We start from the raw sequence: 15257 nt of genomic DNA, 5'->3' as shown, positions 1-15257 counted from the left end.
GGCCAAAGAAAGAGGCTGACAAGTCCAGTTTCTTAGAAATAAACATTTAATGGAGACTTATGAACAGAGGCTATGTGTGTGTCTTGGGCAATAGTGAGATGAGATGGTGGTTTCCTGCTCCATTACCCCCAGACCTGGGGCTTTTATACTGCAGGGAAAGGGTGGTTCAGAAGGGATGTATAGATATGATAACATCAAGGTTGTTTGAGCTAAGGGCAGAATGTGTGGTAATACCTTCTCTTACACCAGGAACAATAGGTAAACTTAAAATCTTAGAGGCCTTCCCAGAACTGGGGTTAATCAGAAGCCAACATGGTGGATTAGCATCCAAAATGGAATTGCTTTAGCTTTCACAAATACCTAAAACTTTAAATAATCAAGACATAGCAGTATAAACATGTTTTCGGAAATTTGAGGTAAATACTAAGAGGAAGTTAAAAAGTTGCAGCAATTATCTCTGGGAAGTAAGAATTAGATGTGGGAAGAATAGAATGTTTAATTATAACCTATGTTGATCTATTTGACTTTTTAAACTATGTACTTGTTCTACTTTGATAAAAATAAAAATTAAATTTAAAAATAGGCCATGCACAGTGGCTCACGCCTGTAATCCCAGCACTTTCTGAGGCCGAGGTGGGTGGATCACCTGAGGTCAGGAGTTTGAGACCACCTGGCCAACATGGCAAAACCCTATCCCTACTGAAAATACAAAAATTAGTTGGTCTTGGTTGGGGGAGCCAGTAATTCCACCTGCTTGGGAAGCTAAAGCAGGAGAATCACTTGAACCCAGGAGGGGAAGGTTGCAGTGAGCTGAGATCACGCCACTGCACTCCAGCCTGGGCAACAGAGCAAGACTCCGTCTCAAAAAATAATAACAATAATAAGTGAAGTAGCTAACCACTGACTTGTGGACCTTCCACAAACACAATGAAACATATTGAGTGGACCAGCAGTCTTTAAACTGATATCAACTTTTTTTATTCTGTGGTGAAAGATAAGAATGTAGGTATATTGTTTGTTTAACTTTTTTGATTTGTTTTTGTTTGGTTTGGTTTTTTGGGTTTAGAGACAGGGTCTTTCTTGCTCTGTCACCCAGGTTAGGGTGCAGTAGTGCGATCATGGCTCACTTGGCTCACTACAGCCTCAAATTCCTTGGGCTCAAGCTATGCTCCCACCTCAGCCTCCTGAAGTGTTGAGGCTATAGGTGTGAGCCACTACACCTGGCTATATCTTGTTATATAGAAATTTAGCATGCCAAATTCAAACTTATTCAACGTACAATATCTGTTGACAGGACCTTGCTATACTCTTCTGTCATGTTTCAATAGGTATATTTCTCTGTTTATTTATTAATACAGTTTAGTTTTTTTGCCAATGTTGTATTTGTGTTTCCATTTAATTTTAGCTCGATCAAGCCAATTGCTTCCACAAAACACCAAAAACAAAATCTAAGTAATCAGAGTTGAATGTAATTCTACTGAAATATACTGAAATTTGATAGAAGCTGGATGACTATTTGGTGCAATTGATCTATTTAATTATGATTTTTCTCCTGCTTAATTATTTGAGCTATTTTGACAAACAGTATTTTGCATTAGTATATATTATTTTAGTGTTATACTTTCTCATGAAATAATGGGTTTACTCTCAATATGTGTCTTTGAAGAGCTTGCTACACTCACTAATGTAGCCTTGACTTATCTTTAAGCCAAAATTTCCTCCAAATGAACATATCTCTCATTTATTCTGCAAGTCCATGAGAGGATGATATTCACTGTACAGAAATTTAACCATGTTACAAGTGAATTTTATTTCTGTGTGATAGCTAAAAGGTCACAAGGGAAAGAAAAATATTTTTGCCTAGTGTGAAACACCAATTGTAGAGTCCTTTGTTTATCTCCCCAAAGAAGAAAAGAGTAACAGCTCGTATAAATACCACTGGAGGAGTATAACCTTTATGGAAGGCAATATGGTAATATAGCAAAAACCCTTTAAAAAGTTAATATCCTAAATTAAAACCAAAATGAGACACCATTATACACCTAAAAGAATAGCTACTTTTTTTTTTTTTTTTTGAGACGGTGTCTTGCTCTTGTCACTCAGGCTGGAGTGCAATGGCATGATCTTGGCTCACTGCAACCTCCACCTCCCGGGTTCAAGACAGTCTCCTCCTCATCCTTTAGAGTAGCTGGGATTACAGGCCCCTGCCACCACACCCAGCTAATTTTTGTACTTTTAGTAAAGACGGGGTTTTGCCATGTTGGCCAGGCTGGTCTCAAACTCCTGACCTCGTGATACGCCCACCTTGGCCTCCCGAAGTGCTGGGATTACAGGCGTGAGCCACTGTGTCCAGCCGTACTTTTTTTTTTTTTTTTTTAAACAGACAGTATCAAGTGCTTGCAAAGATGAGGACGATTGGAATTCATACATTGCTGATGGGAAAGAAAAACTGTATAAGCACTATGAAAAACAGTCTGGGGACCAGGTGCAACAGCTCACACTGGTAATCCCAACACTTTGGAAGGCCTAGGCAGGAGAATCGCTTGAACCTAGGAGATGAGACCAGCCTGGGCAACATGGCAAGACCCCACCTCTATTTAAAAAAAATAGGCTGGGTGCAGTGGCTCACACCTGTAATCCCAGCACTTTGGGAGGCTGAGGCAGGTGGATCATGAGGTCAGGGGTTCGAGACCAGCCTGGCCAATATGGTGAAACCCTGTCTCTACTAAAGATGCAAAAATTAGCCAGGCATGGTGGCACGTGCCTATAGTTCCAGCTACTTGGGAGGCTGAGGCAGAAGAATCACTTGAACCTAGGAGGCAGAGGTTGCAGTGAGCCAAGATCACGCCACTGCACTCCAGCCTGGGCAACAGAGCCAGACTCTGTCTCAAAAAATAAATAAATAAATAATAAAATAAAAGAGGCCAGGCATGGTGGCTCATGACTGTAATTCTAACACTTTGGGAGGCCGAGGCGGGAGAATCACTTGAGCCCAGGAGTTCAAGACCAACCTAGGCAATATGGTAAAACCTTATCTCTACAAAAAAATTTAAAAATTAGCTGGGTGCAGTGGCATGAACCTGTAGCCTTAGAGGCTTGGGAGGCTGAGGTGGGAGGATGGCTTGGGCCCAGGAAGGAAAGGCTGCAGTGAGCCAAGATCATGTCACTGCACTCCAACCTGGACAACAGAGCTATGCCATCTCAAAAGAAGAAAAGAAAGTAGGGCCGGGCGCGGTGGCTCAAGCCTGTAATCCCAGCACTTTGGGAGGCCGAGACGGGCGGATCACGAGGTCAGGAGATCGAGACCATCCTGGCTAACACGGTGAAACCCCGTCTCTACTAAAAATACAAAAAAAAAAAAATTAGCCGGACGCGGTGGTGGGCGCCTGTAGTCCCAGCTACACGGGAGGCTGAGGCAGGAGAATGGCGTGAACCCGGGAGGCAGAGCTTGCAATGAGCTGAGATCCGGCCACTGCACTCCAGCCTGGGCGACAGAGTGAGAATCCGTCTCAAAAAAAAAAAAAAGAAAAGAAAGTAAAAGAAAAACAGCCTGGCAGTTTTTTTTACAAAGCTAAACATATGCTTCCTGTACAATCCAGTACTCAGTATCTATTTATTCCCACTCCTACGTATTTACTCAAGAACAATAAAAACATATGTCTGCTCAAAGACCTGTACTCAAGTATTTATAGTGTTTTTATTCATGGTGACTAGAAAGAGGTGGCTGTGGTGGCTCATGCTTATAATCTCAGCACTTTGGGAGGCCGAGCTGGGCAAATCACTTGAGCCCAGGAGTTCGAGACCAGCCTGGGCAACATGACAAAATCTTGTCTCTAGAAAAAAATAAGAAAAATTTTAGGCCGGGCGCGGTGGCTCAAGCCTGTAATCCGAGCACTTTGGGAGGCCGAGACGGGCGGATCACGAGGTCAGGAGATCGAGACCATCCTGGCTAACACGGTGAAACCCCGTCTCTACTAAAAATACAAAAAAAAAAAAAATTAGCCGGACGCGGTGGTGGGCGCCTGTAGTCCCAGCTACTCCGGAGCCTGAGGCAGGAGAATGGCGTAAACCCGGGAGGCAGAGCTTGCAGTGAGCTGAGATCCGGCCACTGCACTCCAGCCTGGGTGACAGAGTGAGACTCCGTCTCAAAAAAAAAAAAAAAAAAAAGAAAAAGAAAAATTTTAAAACCCACCAGTCATGGTGGCATGCACATGTAGTCCTAGCTACTTTGGAGGCTAAGAGGATCACTTGAGTTTGAGGCTGAAGTGAGCTATGATTCTGCCACTGCACTCCAGCCTAAGCGACAGAGTGAGACCCTGTTTCCAAAAAAAAAAAAAAGAGAGAGAGGCTGGGCATGGTGGCTCACGCCTATAATCCCAGCACTTTGGGAGGCTGAGGCAGGCAGATTACCTGAGGTAGGGAGTTCAAGACTAGCCTCATCAACATGGAGAAACTCCATCTCTACTAAAAATACCAAATTAGCCAGGCGTGGTGGCAAATGCCTGTAATCCCAGCTACTTGGGAGGCTGAGGCAGAAGAATCGCTTGAACCTGGGAAGCAGAGGTTACGGTGAGCCATCTCAAAAAAAAAAAAAAAAAAAAACAAGACAGAGTCTCGTTCTGTTGCCCAGGCTGCAGTGCAATGGCACAATCTTGGCTCACCGTAACCTCTGCTTCCCAGGTTCAAGCAGTTCTCCTGCCTCAGCCTCCCAAGTAGCTGGGACTACATGTATGCGCCACTACGCCCAGCTAATTTTTGTATTTTTTGTAGAGATGGGGTTTCACCATGTTGGTTGGCCAGGATAGTCTCGATCTCTTGACCTCGTGATCTGCCCGCCTCGACCTCCCAAAGTGCTGGGATTACAGGCATGAACCAGCGCACTTGGCGGAGACTTTGTCAAAAAAAAAAAAAGGAGAGAGAGAAAGAGAAAGAGAAAGAGAAAGAAAAAGAAATTTGGACATACTCAGAACTACAGAATCGGGTACTATGGGGGTGAGGTCCAGAAATCTGTATTTATTTATTTTATTTTATCTTTGAGATAGAGTTTTGCTCTTGTCACCCAGTTTGGGGTGCAGTGGTTGGCCAGGCTGGTCTCAAATTCCTGACCTCAGGTGATCCGCCCACCTCAGCCTCTCAAAGTGCTGGGATTACAGACATGAGCCACTGCACCTGGTCAGAAATCTGTATTTTAATTAGTTTTCCAAGTTTAAAAAACTTTCCAGGTGATTCTGATGCACTTTGACATTTGAGAACCAATGGTGTAGGAGAAAGCTCACTGGTGCCTGTGTCCTTGTTCTGGTTTAGCCTAGCAGCTATATGACTAACCATGGCTGAATCCCTAAATCTCTCAAAACTCAGTTTTACAGGGTATAACAAGGGGTTTAGAATGATGCCTGAGGGCCCTTCTGTTCTAAAATTCTGTGAAAGAAAGTAAATAACTGTTGCAATTACTAGATTCATTCAATCAACAAACACTTATGTACCAGGCAGCGTTCTGTTCATGGAATCACTGTATGACACAAAATTACAACTGAAATATTGTAACTTATTTATAATTAAATGACTTGCAAATTTTCAGACCACAAACTTTTACTGGTCCTCAATTTACAAGATTCTCATACTGCATCTGTTGTGTAATGTGAACTGGAAAACTAAGAAAATAATCCAAAGGGTCATTTTTCCAAAATTACTTAATTTTTTTTTTTTTTTTTTTTTTGAGACAGAGTCTCACTCTGTCACCTACGCTGGAGTGCAGTGGAGCAATCTCAGCCCACTACAACCTCCTGCTCCAGAGTTCAAGCCTCCTGCGTAGCTGGGATTACAGGCATGCATCACCACGCCCGGCTAATTTTTGTATTTTTAGTAGAGACCGGGTTTTGCTATGTTGGCCAGGCTGGTCTGGAACTCCTGGCCCACCTGCCTCGGCCTCCCAAAGTGCTGGCATTACAGGCGTGAGCCACTGCGCCTGACCTCAGTCAAGTTTCAGTATATCTACAAGGACAGAAGATGGCGCCAGAAGGCAGTGGGATACTTGGTTTTGGTTTTAAGGGTTTTAGCCAATGCAAGCAAGGAAAGGGCTTGAGAGTGAGGTCAGAACTAAAACAAAGGTGCCAGAGTTTGAGTGGAAACTGAGACCGGATGGGGAGAGGGAGCTGTGTCACTTTTTTTTTAACTTACATATAAGGGTCCTCTTGACACCTACTCCACATCAACACAGCTAGAAAGCGACAACAGAAATATCCACAGTAAAGCCAAAGATCAAGATAAAGTCTAGTGCCTGGAGGACGGCGCTTGCCTCCTGGCTCCCTCTGTCCTAGAAAGGAGGGCCTTTGTCATCTGGGAAGCATAAGCACCTGGATGCGTTGCTTACCCAAGATCAGGGAAGTGTTGATTCCGGGCTAAGATATCTTTGTGAAACAATGTTCAGTTGTGTAGGCAAAATCCCAAAGCCCAGCAGCAGTGAAATACCTCCCAGAAGGAACCATACACAAAACATCTTATATTAAAATTTAAAAATTCATAGACGAGCCAGGAGGTGGCGCCTGGCAAGACACACTATCTGCCTTGGGAATCGGAATCTCAGCTCAGTGCTCCACGGGAACTCTGTCCCGGTGGAGGTCATTCTGTTCAGACCTCTTCTTTCCTACTAAATCTCTTTTCTCATACCAAGATGTCTCTGCTTTCTTTTTTTGTTTCTTTGTGTTAAGTACCCTGATTCCCAGGAAGTCTAATTTATACTTCAAGGCTTTACTCTTCTTAGATGGTATGGATGGGGCTTTGGGGAACCTTAAAACATAAAACTTTCCTGAAGGGGACAAATAATTCAGAGGGTGGTAGGAGAAGAAGGGAAATGACATCAGCAAAATGGCTTTGCTTTGCAGATCAATCACGGGGGACAGAAAGGCAGAGTGAGCTCCTGTCTCTGCAGGAGCTGATGATCCAGCACATGCATTATTCTGTTCATTTGGCTTTTATCCTGCTCCCTTATTTAGCTTCTGCTCCCTTTGTTTGGCTATCTATTGCTACTCGGCAGGAGCAAGGAAGGCAGAAGGAGCTTCAAATGGGTGCATCCTCCTGGCTGGTGCCTCTGGTGAAGGGCATGGAGAAGAAAGAGGTTTCAATGTCTGGCTTGAAAGCATCTGTGGGTTTCACATTCTCTAACGAGGGATTTAGGATGTACATTCCAATCGGGATTTCCAGTCCCGTGGGGAGCAAACATCAGCTCACATTCCTGAGACGCGCAGCCTCCATACTCCACTGGCGCAGCTCCTTGGTGGCAGGTTTCATTCAGTGCCACATGTCCTGCCTCAGCCCTTTGTCGGGCTGGAGGGAAGACCCTGGGCCCCTCTTCCATCTGGATCACATGGTCTCTCCGGTCCCTCCCCTCTCTTTCTCTGGAGACCGCCTTTTTCTGATGGTGGTAGTAATTGTTCCCAAAGTCTCTCCTTCTTTCCTCCTGCCCTGGCCTCTCTGCCAGAGGTCAGTGTCCTCTTCAGTGACAAAAGCCGCCCTAGATCTGGGCTCCCTGGAGAGGGAGGTGGCTGGGTCTGGCAGTTACAGCCGCTGTCTCTCCATGGTGCTGCTACACCCCTCCCCCACTGGGCACACAAATGGGCTTTATCCAGCAAACAACGCTCCCCCCACCCCAGGCCACACAGGCACGTGGACCCAGGCCTCACCGTGGGAAGGGGGTGGTGACAGGCACAGAAGAGATTGCTCCAGATGAGTTCTCCTCGCCTTACTTCTCTTCCTTAGAACTCAGGACACAACTCAGGTTTTAGTTCTTGACTTCCTCCACCCCTCGCCTGCATCCTGAGTCCCCAGTAACTTCTTGTTATATATCTCCTAATTCTGTACTCTTCCCATTCCAGGGCAGCTCAGATTCTGCAGGGAATTGGGAACAGGTACCCCCGCCATCTGCCCCATACCACCCAGGGAGCTGCTCCTCAGAGGTGAAGCCAGACGGAGGGATGAAAATACAGTGTCTTCTTGAGGGGGCTGAGTTGAACCCCAAAACCCCTTCCTTGACCCCGCCTGCTCCAGGGAACACCTGTCTAAGCAGCATCTGTGTGACTAGCAGAGGAAGGAAGAGCTCACCCTAGCTGGCCTCCTGAGCCAGGGCAAGGGCTCCGGTGAAACTTGCCGCGCTCCAGCTCCGAGTGGGGCCATCCTGCATGCCTAATTGGCTATTTAAGGAGCTGTTCGCCAGCAGCCCAGGCAGCCCCCCCCCCCACATACACCCGTCCAGAGCCACCTTAAAAGCAGGAGGCAGTTGTAAAGTTGCTGGCCAGCTAGTGGAGTGGAGACTGCAGAGGGAGATAAAGAAAGAGGGCAGAGAAAGAGGCAGCAAGAGATTTGTCCTGGGGATCCAGAAACCCATGGTACCCTACTGAACACCAAATCCCCTGGAAGCCCACAGAGACAGAAACAGCAAGAGAAGCAGAGATAAATACACTCACACCAGGAGCGCGCGTGCTCTCTCTCTCTCTCTCCCCCTCCTCCCTCCCTCTCTCTCTGCCTGTCCTAGTCCTCTAGTCCTCAAATTCCCAGTCCCCTGCACCCCTTCCTGGGACACTATGTTGTTCTCCGCCCTCCTGCTGGAGGTGATTTGGATCCTGGCTGCAGATGGGGGTAGGTACAACTAAATGTCTGTGTGTGGATTTGTACTGATGTTCACGTCACCAGGTGTGCTGAATGCGGGGAGGGGAGGTGTGAAAGGAAGGCTAGTAGCTGGAATAATAGGCTCAGAGATGAGGAAAAAAGAGCGGGGTGTGGAGGAGACCACTTCCCTTCTTTACCTTTTGTCTCTCCAGCCTTGCTGTTATTGGAGGTCGGGGAGAACTAGCGGCAGGCAGGGTGTGTACATACGCAAGTGCTGGAATTTCTTGCAGGCTACAGATTTTCTCCAGAGCTCTTTCCCCCACTGCCCTGGTCCCAGGCAGGACTCCTGGACTTCTTTATTTACAAACTCCTCCAAATAGGGAGTCAAAGAGACCTGGAGTGAAAAGAGGATAGATGGGGGTAGGGGGAAGAATACTTCCTGCCCAACTCAGACCCTGATCTCCAATTCATCCCCTTTTGGCCAAGATTCCCTCTTCATTCTGTGGAGCGACTAACTCCCTGGTTATCCTCTGAAAGTGGCAGTAAGAGTCAACGTTTGTTTGACACTTTACAAAGGACTTTCAGGAGCTCCCAGGAGATGAGGAGGGATTCTTGGGAGAACAGGCCAAAGCGCTCCAGGAGTGTCCCCAGGAACTCCTAGACCTCATTTTTGTGTTTCCTGTGCCTAGCACAGTATCCAGCACATACTAGGTGTGTAACTGAGGTTTCTGGAAAGAGCAGGGTGAGGGGGGTGTCCAGAGAGCAGAAGGCAAATGCAGACAGGATGGGGGCAGGTGGGCAGCCAAATGGAGAGTCACAAATCTCATCTGAGGAGAAAGAAAAAAATAGGGAAAGAGGAGGAAGAGACATAATAAGTGTGTTGAGGCTCTGACCACAGCGGGCGGGCACCTTACAGACCAGGGAGTTCGAGTTGTTGGGGAGTCCCACAGAGATAGTAAATGAGAGGCTGCCTCCAGCTCTCCCTTGGGCCAGCAGAATAGGTCGAGGATAAGAGCAGGACAACTCACAAGTTTGAGAAATTTAAGGGAATAAGAGAGAGAGAAAGAGGAAGGAATTTAGGATTTTTCTCCAGAGTTTCTAGTAGTATGAATATTGCAGCATAAACCATGAAGGCCTTCGTTTTCTTCTTGAGGCAGTTTGGCCGTATGGAGGGGCTGGACCTGCAGACCCTCAGCCTTTGAGTCAGACAGGGCTGCACGAGACCTGGCATGTGACCCAGCTGGCAGCTCTCGTCTCTACACACAATGCTTCACTTTCATCCTGTCCCTGCCAGCCTGGCCGCCTGTGCCCACCCACCACCCTCAATCTACAGTAGATCCTGCCCTGACTCCTGCCCTTCCCTAACCATCTCAGAATGTAGGGAGCAGAGCCTCCTGGTGATAAGGAGTTTCCTCTAGAGCTAATGGGACCAGAAGGGAATAATTTACATATGATTTTACAGCTCAGTGCCTTTATTCACACAATTTTGCAAAGCAAAGGAATAATCCCCCCTTCTCCCCTCAGTAGCACCCCCCAACACACACTCTGAACTCCTTTCTCCTCCCCACTTTCTAGTCCCTATCCTTCAAAACCTCTGCCCACACCCTCACCCCACCCATCCCAATCTTCTAAGTGTTAGATTGACTTGGCACAGGTTAGAGAAAAGTAAGGGTTGGGCCAATCGTACATTTGGATCCAGGTTAATTTTAGTCTCTGGGCTTTACCTCTTTTCCTTCCTCCTCCCCTTTTACTCGGCAGGCACCAGCACAGACTGGCTGGTGATTTTAAATAGGCCCCCCGACCTTTCCACAGAGGTGTCCAGTTTCAGGGCTTCCTTTGGAAAGTGCTGAAGCAGAGGGAGGAGAGACAGCAGAGAGGGAGGTGGAGCAGTAGAGAATGCTGGAGGGAGGGGAGCGTGGAGGACAAGGCTCCGCCTCAGGCTGCGCTGGCTGTAACCCAAACTATTCTGCCTTGCAGGTCAACACTGGACATATGAGGGTGAGCAGATCTTGCGGCCTCCCAACAACCCCTTCACACTGGGACCTCCTCACCTGGCAAGAAGACACACTGTGCGGGTGGGAGGAGACTTCCTTTAGCTTCTCACCCTAGCTCCTCCCTTCTGGATCTCCTCCTGCCTTGAGTTTCGCATATATGGCTCCTAGATCCTGCTCTAATCATCAAATCCTACATCTCCTGATTTGGCAGAAAAGCTAGTTAAGTCCTCAGTAAATCATGTAGGAGGGAGGGAGCTGGGGTGGAAAGGAAGCTGGGTGGGAACTCTGAGCTTAGCTGCCAGGTCTCCTTCTGGCTCTGTCTATCCTAATCCATCCTACCCCTAACCTGCATCTGAAATTGGGACATAGTTGGAGATCAGGGGTAAGGAAGAGGCTGGCAGGATAGTTTGTGACCCTGGGGGAGGTGGAACTCAGTTCCTATGAACTACTGATTAATGACTTAACTGAACTCCAGAGTCTGTGATAAAAGGTCAGTGTGAGAGCAAGAAATGAATGATGAAAAGTCAAGATATCTGAATCCCAAGGCCACTTGATAGGGGGCCTCCAGGAGACCCTATCTCTCTAAGATCTTTTTTTTTTTTTTTTTGAGACAGAGTCTTGCTCTGTTGCCCAGGCTGGAGTGCAGTGGTGCAATCTGGGCTCACTGCAAACTCCACCTCCCGGGTTTAAGTTATTCTCCTGCCTCAGCCTCTCGAGTAGCTGGAATTACAAGTGCCCACCACCATGTTTGGCTAATTTTTGTATTTTTAGTACAGACAGGGTTTCACCATGTTGGCCAGACTGGTCTCAAACTCCTGACCTCAAGCGATCCACCTGCCTCGGCCTCCCAAAGTGCTGGGCTTACAGACATGAGCCACTGTGCCTGGCCTACCTAGGATCATTTTATTTCTCCCATTTTTCTACTCCTACTCTCTAATCCCATCTCTCAGGGCATTCAGGTTTTCTATGCATCCCCTCTCCCCCCATTCAGCTTTCTTGTCCTCAAAATACAGGTTAAGTAAAAGAGCTACCACTCCCCATTCATCAGGATAGTTGGGGAATCATCACTGCCTCTGGGTAGGGAAGGGGAACTGCAGCGTGAGACTCAATGGGACTCCTACCTCACCCATCCCTGTACAACTGGGGTCTTAACCTGAGTGGAGGGAAGTCCATTTCTACCTCCACCCAGATGTATGGCTTGGTTAGGGGAAGGGTCAAAGGCAGGGGGGTGTTGAAGGGTGGCTACAGCTGGAGGACAGGACCAATGTCTTTGGTAACCCCCACCAGGCCCACACGGTCAGGACCATTGGTCAGCCTCTTACCCTGAGTGTGGAAACAATGCCCAGTCGCCCATCGATATTCAGACAGACAGTGTGACATTTGACCCTGAGTTGCCTGCTCTGCAGCCCCACGGATATGACCAGCCTGGCACCGAGCCTTTGGACCTGCACAACAATGGCCACACAGGTAAAAGCACAGGCTCCAAGGAGTTGTAGGCTCCAGCTCAGATCTTAAGAGTCAGATCCTTTTGTAGTTCATGAGCGTGATGATGGGGTGTTCATGAGCATGCGTAAGATGTGCCACCCTCGAACCTTGTTATGATGTTGGCACATTACCCATCTGACATGAATAAACAAACAAATAAGCTCAGGAATCAGAGGAAAGCAGCATTCTCCTAACCTGCAAATTCTCAAAAACCTTTGTCCATGAATTTGAAGATATGAGAATAGGGATCAGGATCCTGTAGCCAAGGCGGGAATCAAAATGTTTATAATCAAGCTCAATAGGTAGGTTAGTATCATTGCACTGACTTGAACCAAGAAAAAGGAAGATATGCTAGAAAAGCACTGGCCTGTGGGAGGAACTGGGTGCTACTGGGGGAGAAAACTGGAAGAGGGCCAAGTCTCCCAAGAAGTGGTAGCAACCCAGGAGTGGGAATGTATCCACATTCCTCCACCAATCCTAGTTTGCTCTTTTCCTCACAGTGCAACTCTCTCTGCCCTCTACCCTGTATCTGGGTGGACTTCCCCGAAAATACGTAGCTGCCCAGCTCCACCTGCACTGGGGTCAGAAAGGATCCCCAGGGGGCTCAGAACACCAGATCAACAGTGAAGCCACAGTTGCAGAGGTACTAGGGAACAAAGAGCTGGGACTCAAAGTAACAGGGATGGTTGGTCCTGGGGAAAGGATCTGGACCTTAGGAAAAGTCATGCTGGGGGGATAAGGCCAATCTTTGAGGGACAGACTTAGTGCCTGCCGGGGACAGCAGGGTAACAGTGGCAGCTAGTATCAAGGCCTTGAAGGGGGTGGGGACATCCCATGATTCAATTCCCTCTTAATTCCTTCAGCTCCACATTGTACATTATGACTCTGATTCCTATGACAGCTTGAGTGAGGCTGCTCAGAGGCCTCAGGGCCTGGCTGTCCTGGGCATCCTAATTGAGGTCAGTAGCCCCCAGTCCCTTCCAGGTTTCTCTCCACTTCCTCTGCAACCCTCACACCTATTTCTGTTGCCGGCCTCCCTCCTATGGCAGGCAGCAGCCCACCCTGACCATTTATTCTGTACATAAATTTCTTATTCCAAACATGGACTCATTCCAAACTCTCTCCCTTTCCTCCTCTTCCAGGTGGGTGAGACTAAGAATATAGCTTATGAACACATTCTGAGTCACTTGCATGAAATCAGTCATAAAGGTGAGCCTTAAAAACCTATAGCAGGAAGTAAGATTAGACTTTCAAAAAACTTTCAAAAAATATCCTAAAAAGCCTTGGGATGAGGCAGTTACTTACAGCCAAGGAATTCTGCATCTGGGAGCCCTATCTAGGTAAGCTAGGACACACTACAAGGAAGATGAGTCCCAGTCTGTTCTCCCCAGATCAGAAGACCTCGGTGCCTCCCTTCAACCTAAGAGAGCTGCTCCCCCCACAGCTGGGGCAGTACTTCCGCTACAATGGCTCACTCACAACTCCCCCTTGCTACCAGAGTGTGCTCTGGACAGTCTTCTATAGAAGGTCCCAAATTTCAATGGAACAGGTAAGTGGTGGAGAAATGAGGTGAAGCGAGACACAGTTTTAACTTCAGACCCCTTCCCACTCCCCAAAGTGACACCTCTCCCACGTTTCTGCTCCTCAGCTGGAAAAGCTTCAGGGGACATTGTTCTCCACGGAAGAGGAGCCCTCTAAGTTTCTGGTACAGAACTACCGAGCCCCTCAGCCTCTCAATCAGCGCATGGTCTTTGCTTCTTTCAGCCAAGGTGATTCTGCATGGCTCAGAAGAGATGGGAAACTGAGGGGAGCACAATGGCAGGAACTAGGGAGCCAATGGGAAGAAAATGCTAATAGGAGAGGGGTTTCCGGGACTTGCTTGGACTGGGAACCAACCCACACCACAGGGTGCCTGGGTGATTCTCCCAGGCATAGCAGCAGAGAGTGCTGCTCCCAGCTGGGATGGGGATCTGAAGTCCCACTGACCCACTTTCTTCTCTTACAGCGGGATCCTTGTACACCACAGGTAAGGCAGCCTTATAAGATATTGGGGGGAGGGGAGGCATCCTCATCGAGTGGGGGAAAGGCTCAGAATCTGTTAGTCCTAGGCTGACACCTTTTACTTTTATCTCCCCCAGGTGAAATGCTGAGTCTAGGTGTAGGAATCTTGGTTGGCTGTCTCTGCCTTCTCCTGGCTGTTTATTTCATTGCTAGAAAGATTCGGTGAGGTCCTACTTTCCATTCCTCCAGTCCTTTCTTTCTTTTTTTGGGAGATGGAGTCTTGCTCTGTTACCCAGTCTGGAGTGCAGTGGTGTGCAATCTCGGCTCACTGCAACCTCTGCCTCCTGGGTTCAAGCAGTTCTCCTGCCTCAGCCTCCTGAGTAGCTGGGACTACTGGCATGTGCCACCATGCCCGGCTAATTTTTGTATTTTTAGCAGAGACCGGTTTTCACTATGTTGCCCAGGCTGGTCTCCAACTCCTGACCTCAAGTGATTCGCCTGCCTCAGCCTCCCAAAGCGCTGGGATTACAGGCATGAAACACCTCGCCCAGCCCTCTTTTCTATTAAAAATCATTCTCCTATTCCACCTCTAATCTGCTTCACTTAGATAGCAGTCATTCTCACGAGCCATTCCCCTTTCCAGGAAGAAGAGGCTGGAAAACCGAAAGACTGTGGTCTTCACCTCAGCACGAGCCACGACTGAGGCATAAATTCCCTCTCAGATACCGTGGATGTGGATGACTTCCCCTAATGCCTATCGGGAAGCCTCTAAAACGGAGTGTAGGGTCTGGCCAGAAACACTGTAGAAGTAGTAGGCAGTCGTCCTCCTTCCCCTGGACATCTCCTACAGAGAGGAATGGACCCAGGCTGTCATTCGAGGAAGAACTGCAGAGCCTTCAGCCTCTCCAAACATGTAGGAAATGAGGAAATCCCTGTGTTGTTAATGCAGAGAACAAACTCTGTTTAGTTGCAGGGATATATCCCAAAGTCCTCTACCCCCTCACTTTTATGGCCCTTTCCCTAGATATACTGCAGGATCTCTCCTTAGGATAAAGAGTTGCTGTTGAAGTTGTGTATTTTTGATCAATATATTTGGAAATTAAAGTTTCTGACTTTAATTCTGTCCTATCCTTTGAGGCTCTTGAGGGTGGGCAAGTTCCTGAATCCCTCAGGTGG

The 15257-nt window shown here is 47.7% G+C and overlaps 1 protein-coding gene and 1 non-coding gene across 4 annotated transcripts; both read left to right on the top strand.

Moving 5' to 3' along the window:
* The first annotated feature begins 8188 nt into the window (after positions 1-8188).
* Positions 8189-15199, top strand: CA14 (carbonic anhydrase 14). Of its 3 annotated transcripts, none has more exons than XM_033200609.1 (11): positions 8189-8631; positions 10579-10599; positions 11883-12062; positions 12581-12723; positions 12944-13039; positions 13223-13289; positions 13472-13629; positions 13729-13849; positions 14086-14106; positions 14219-14303; positions 14725-15199. In XM_033200609.1, the coding sequence occupies exons 1-11, from the start codon at positions 8577-8579 to the stop codon at positions 14789-14791; spliced, it is 1014 nt and encodes a 337-aa protein (XP_033056500.1). In that variant the 5' UTR covers positions 8189-8576; the 3' UTR covers positions 14792-15199. The 3 variants fall into 3 exon arrangements, with proteins under 3 accessions (XP_033056500.1, XP_033056501.1, XP_033056503.1); XM_033200612.1 differs by having other exon boundaries at positions 8255-8631; positions 12002-12062; XM_033200610.1 differs by lacking the exon at positions 12944-13039.
* LOC117077082 lies at positions 12118-12221 on the top strand. Its single transcript, XR_004434668.1, has one exon. It is a non-coding gene; the product is annotated as a small nucleolar RNA U13 (small nucleolar RNA).
* Positions 15200-15257: the final 58 nt, after the last annotated feature.

The sequence above is a fragment of the Trachypithecus francoisi genome, unplaced genomic scaffold (assembly GCF_009764315.1).
Source record: "Trachypithecus francoisi isolate TF-2019V2 unplaced genomic scaffold, Tfra_2.0 Lachesis_group5, whole genome shotgun sequence".
Lineage (NCBI taxonomy): Eukaryota > Metazoa > Chordata > Mammalia > Primates > Cercopithecidae > Trachypithecus > Trachypithecus francoisi.
The sequence above is the reverse complement of the archived record's forward strand: the minus strand, read 5'-3'. Positions and strand labels throughout refer to the sequence as shown.

Excerpts from the sequence above, each read along its gene's own strand:
- CA14 (XM_033200609.1), top strand. The coding sequence starts at position 8,577 with ATGTTGTTCTCCGCCCTCCTGCTGGAGGTGATTTGGATCCTGGCTGCA. Across the intron at positions 13,850-14,085 it reads CTTTGCTTCTTTCAGCCAAG|CGGGATCCTTGTACACCACA; the intron begins GTGATTCTGCAT and ends CTTCTCTTACAG. Across the intron at positions 14,107-14,218 it reads GGGATCCTTGTACACCACAG|GTGAAATGCTGAGTCTAGGT; the intron begins GTAAGGCAGCCT and ends TATCTCCCCCAG.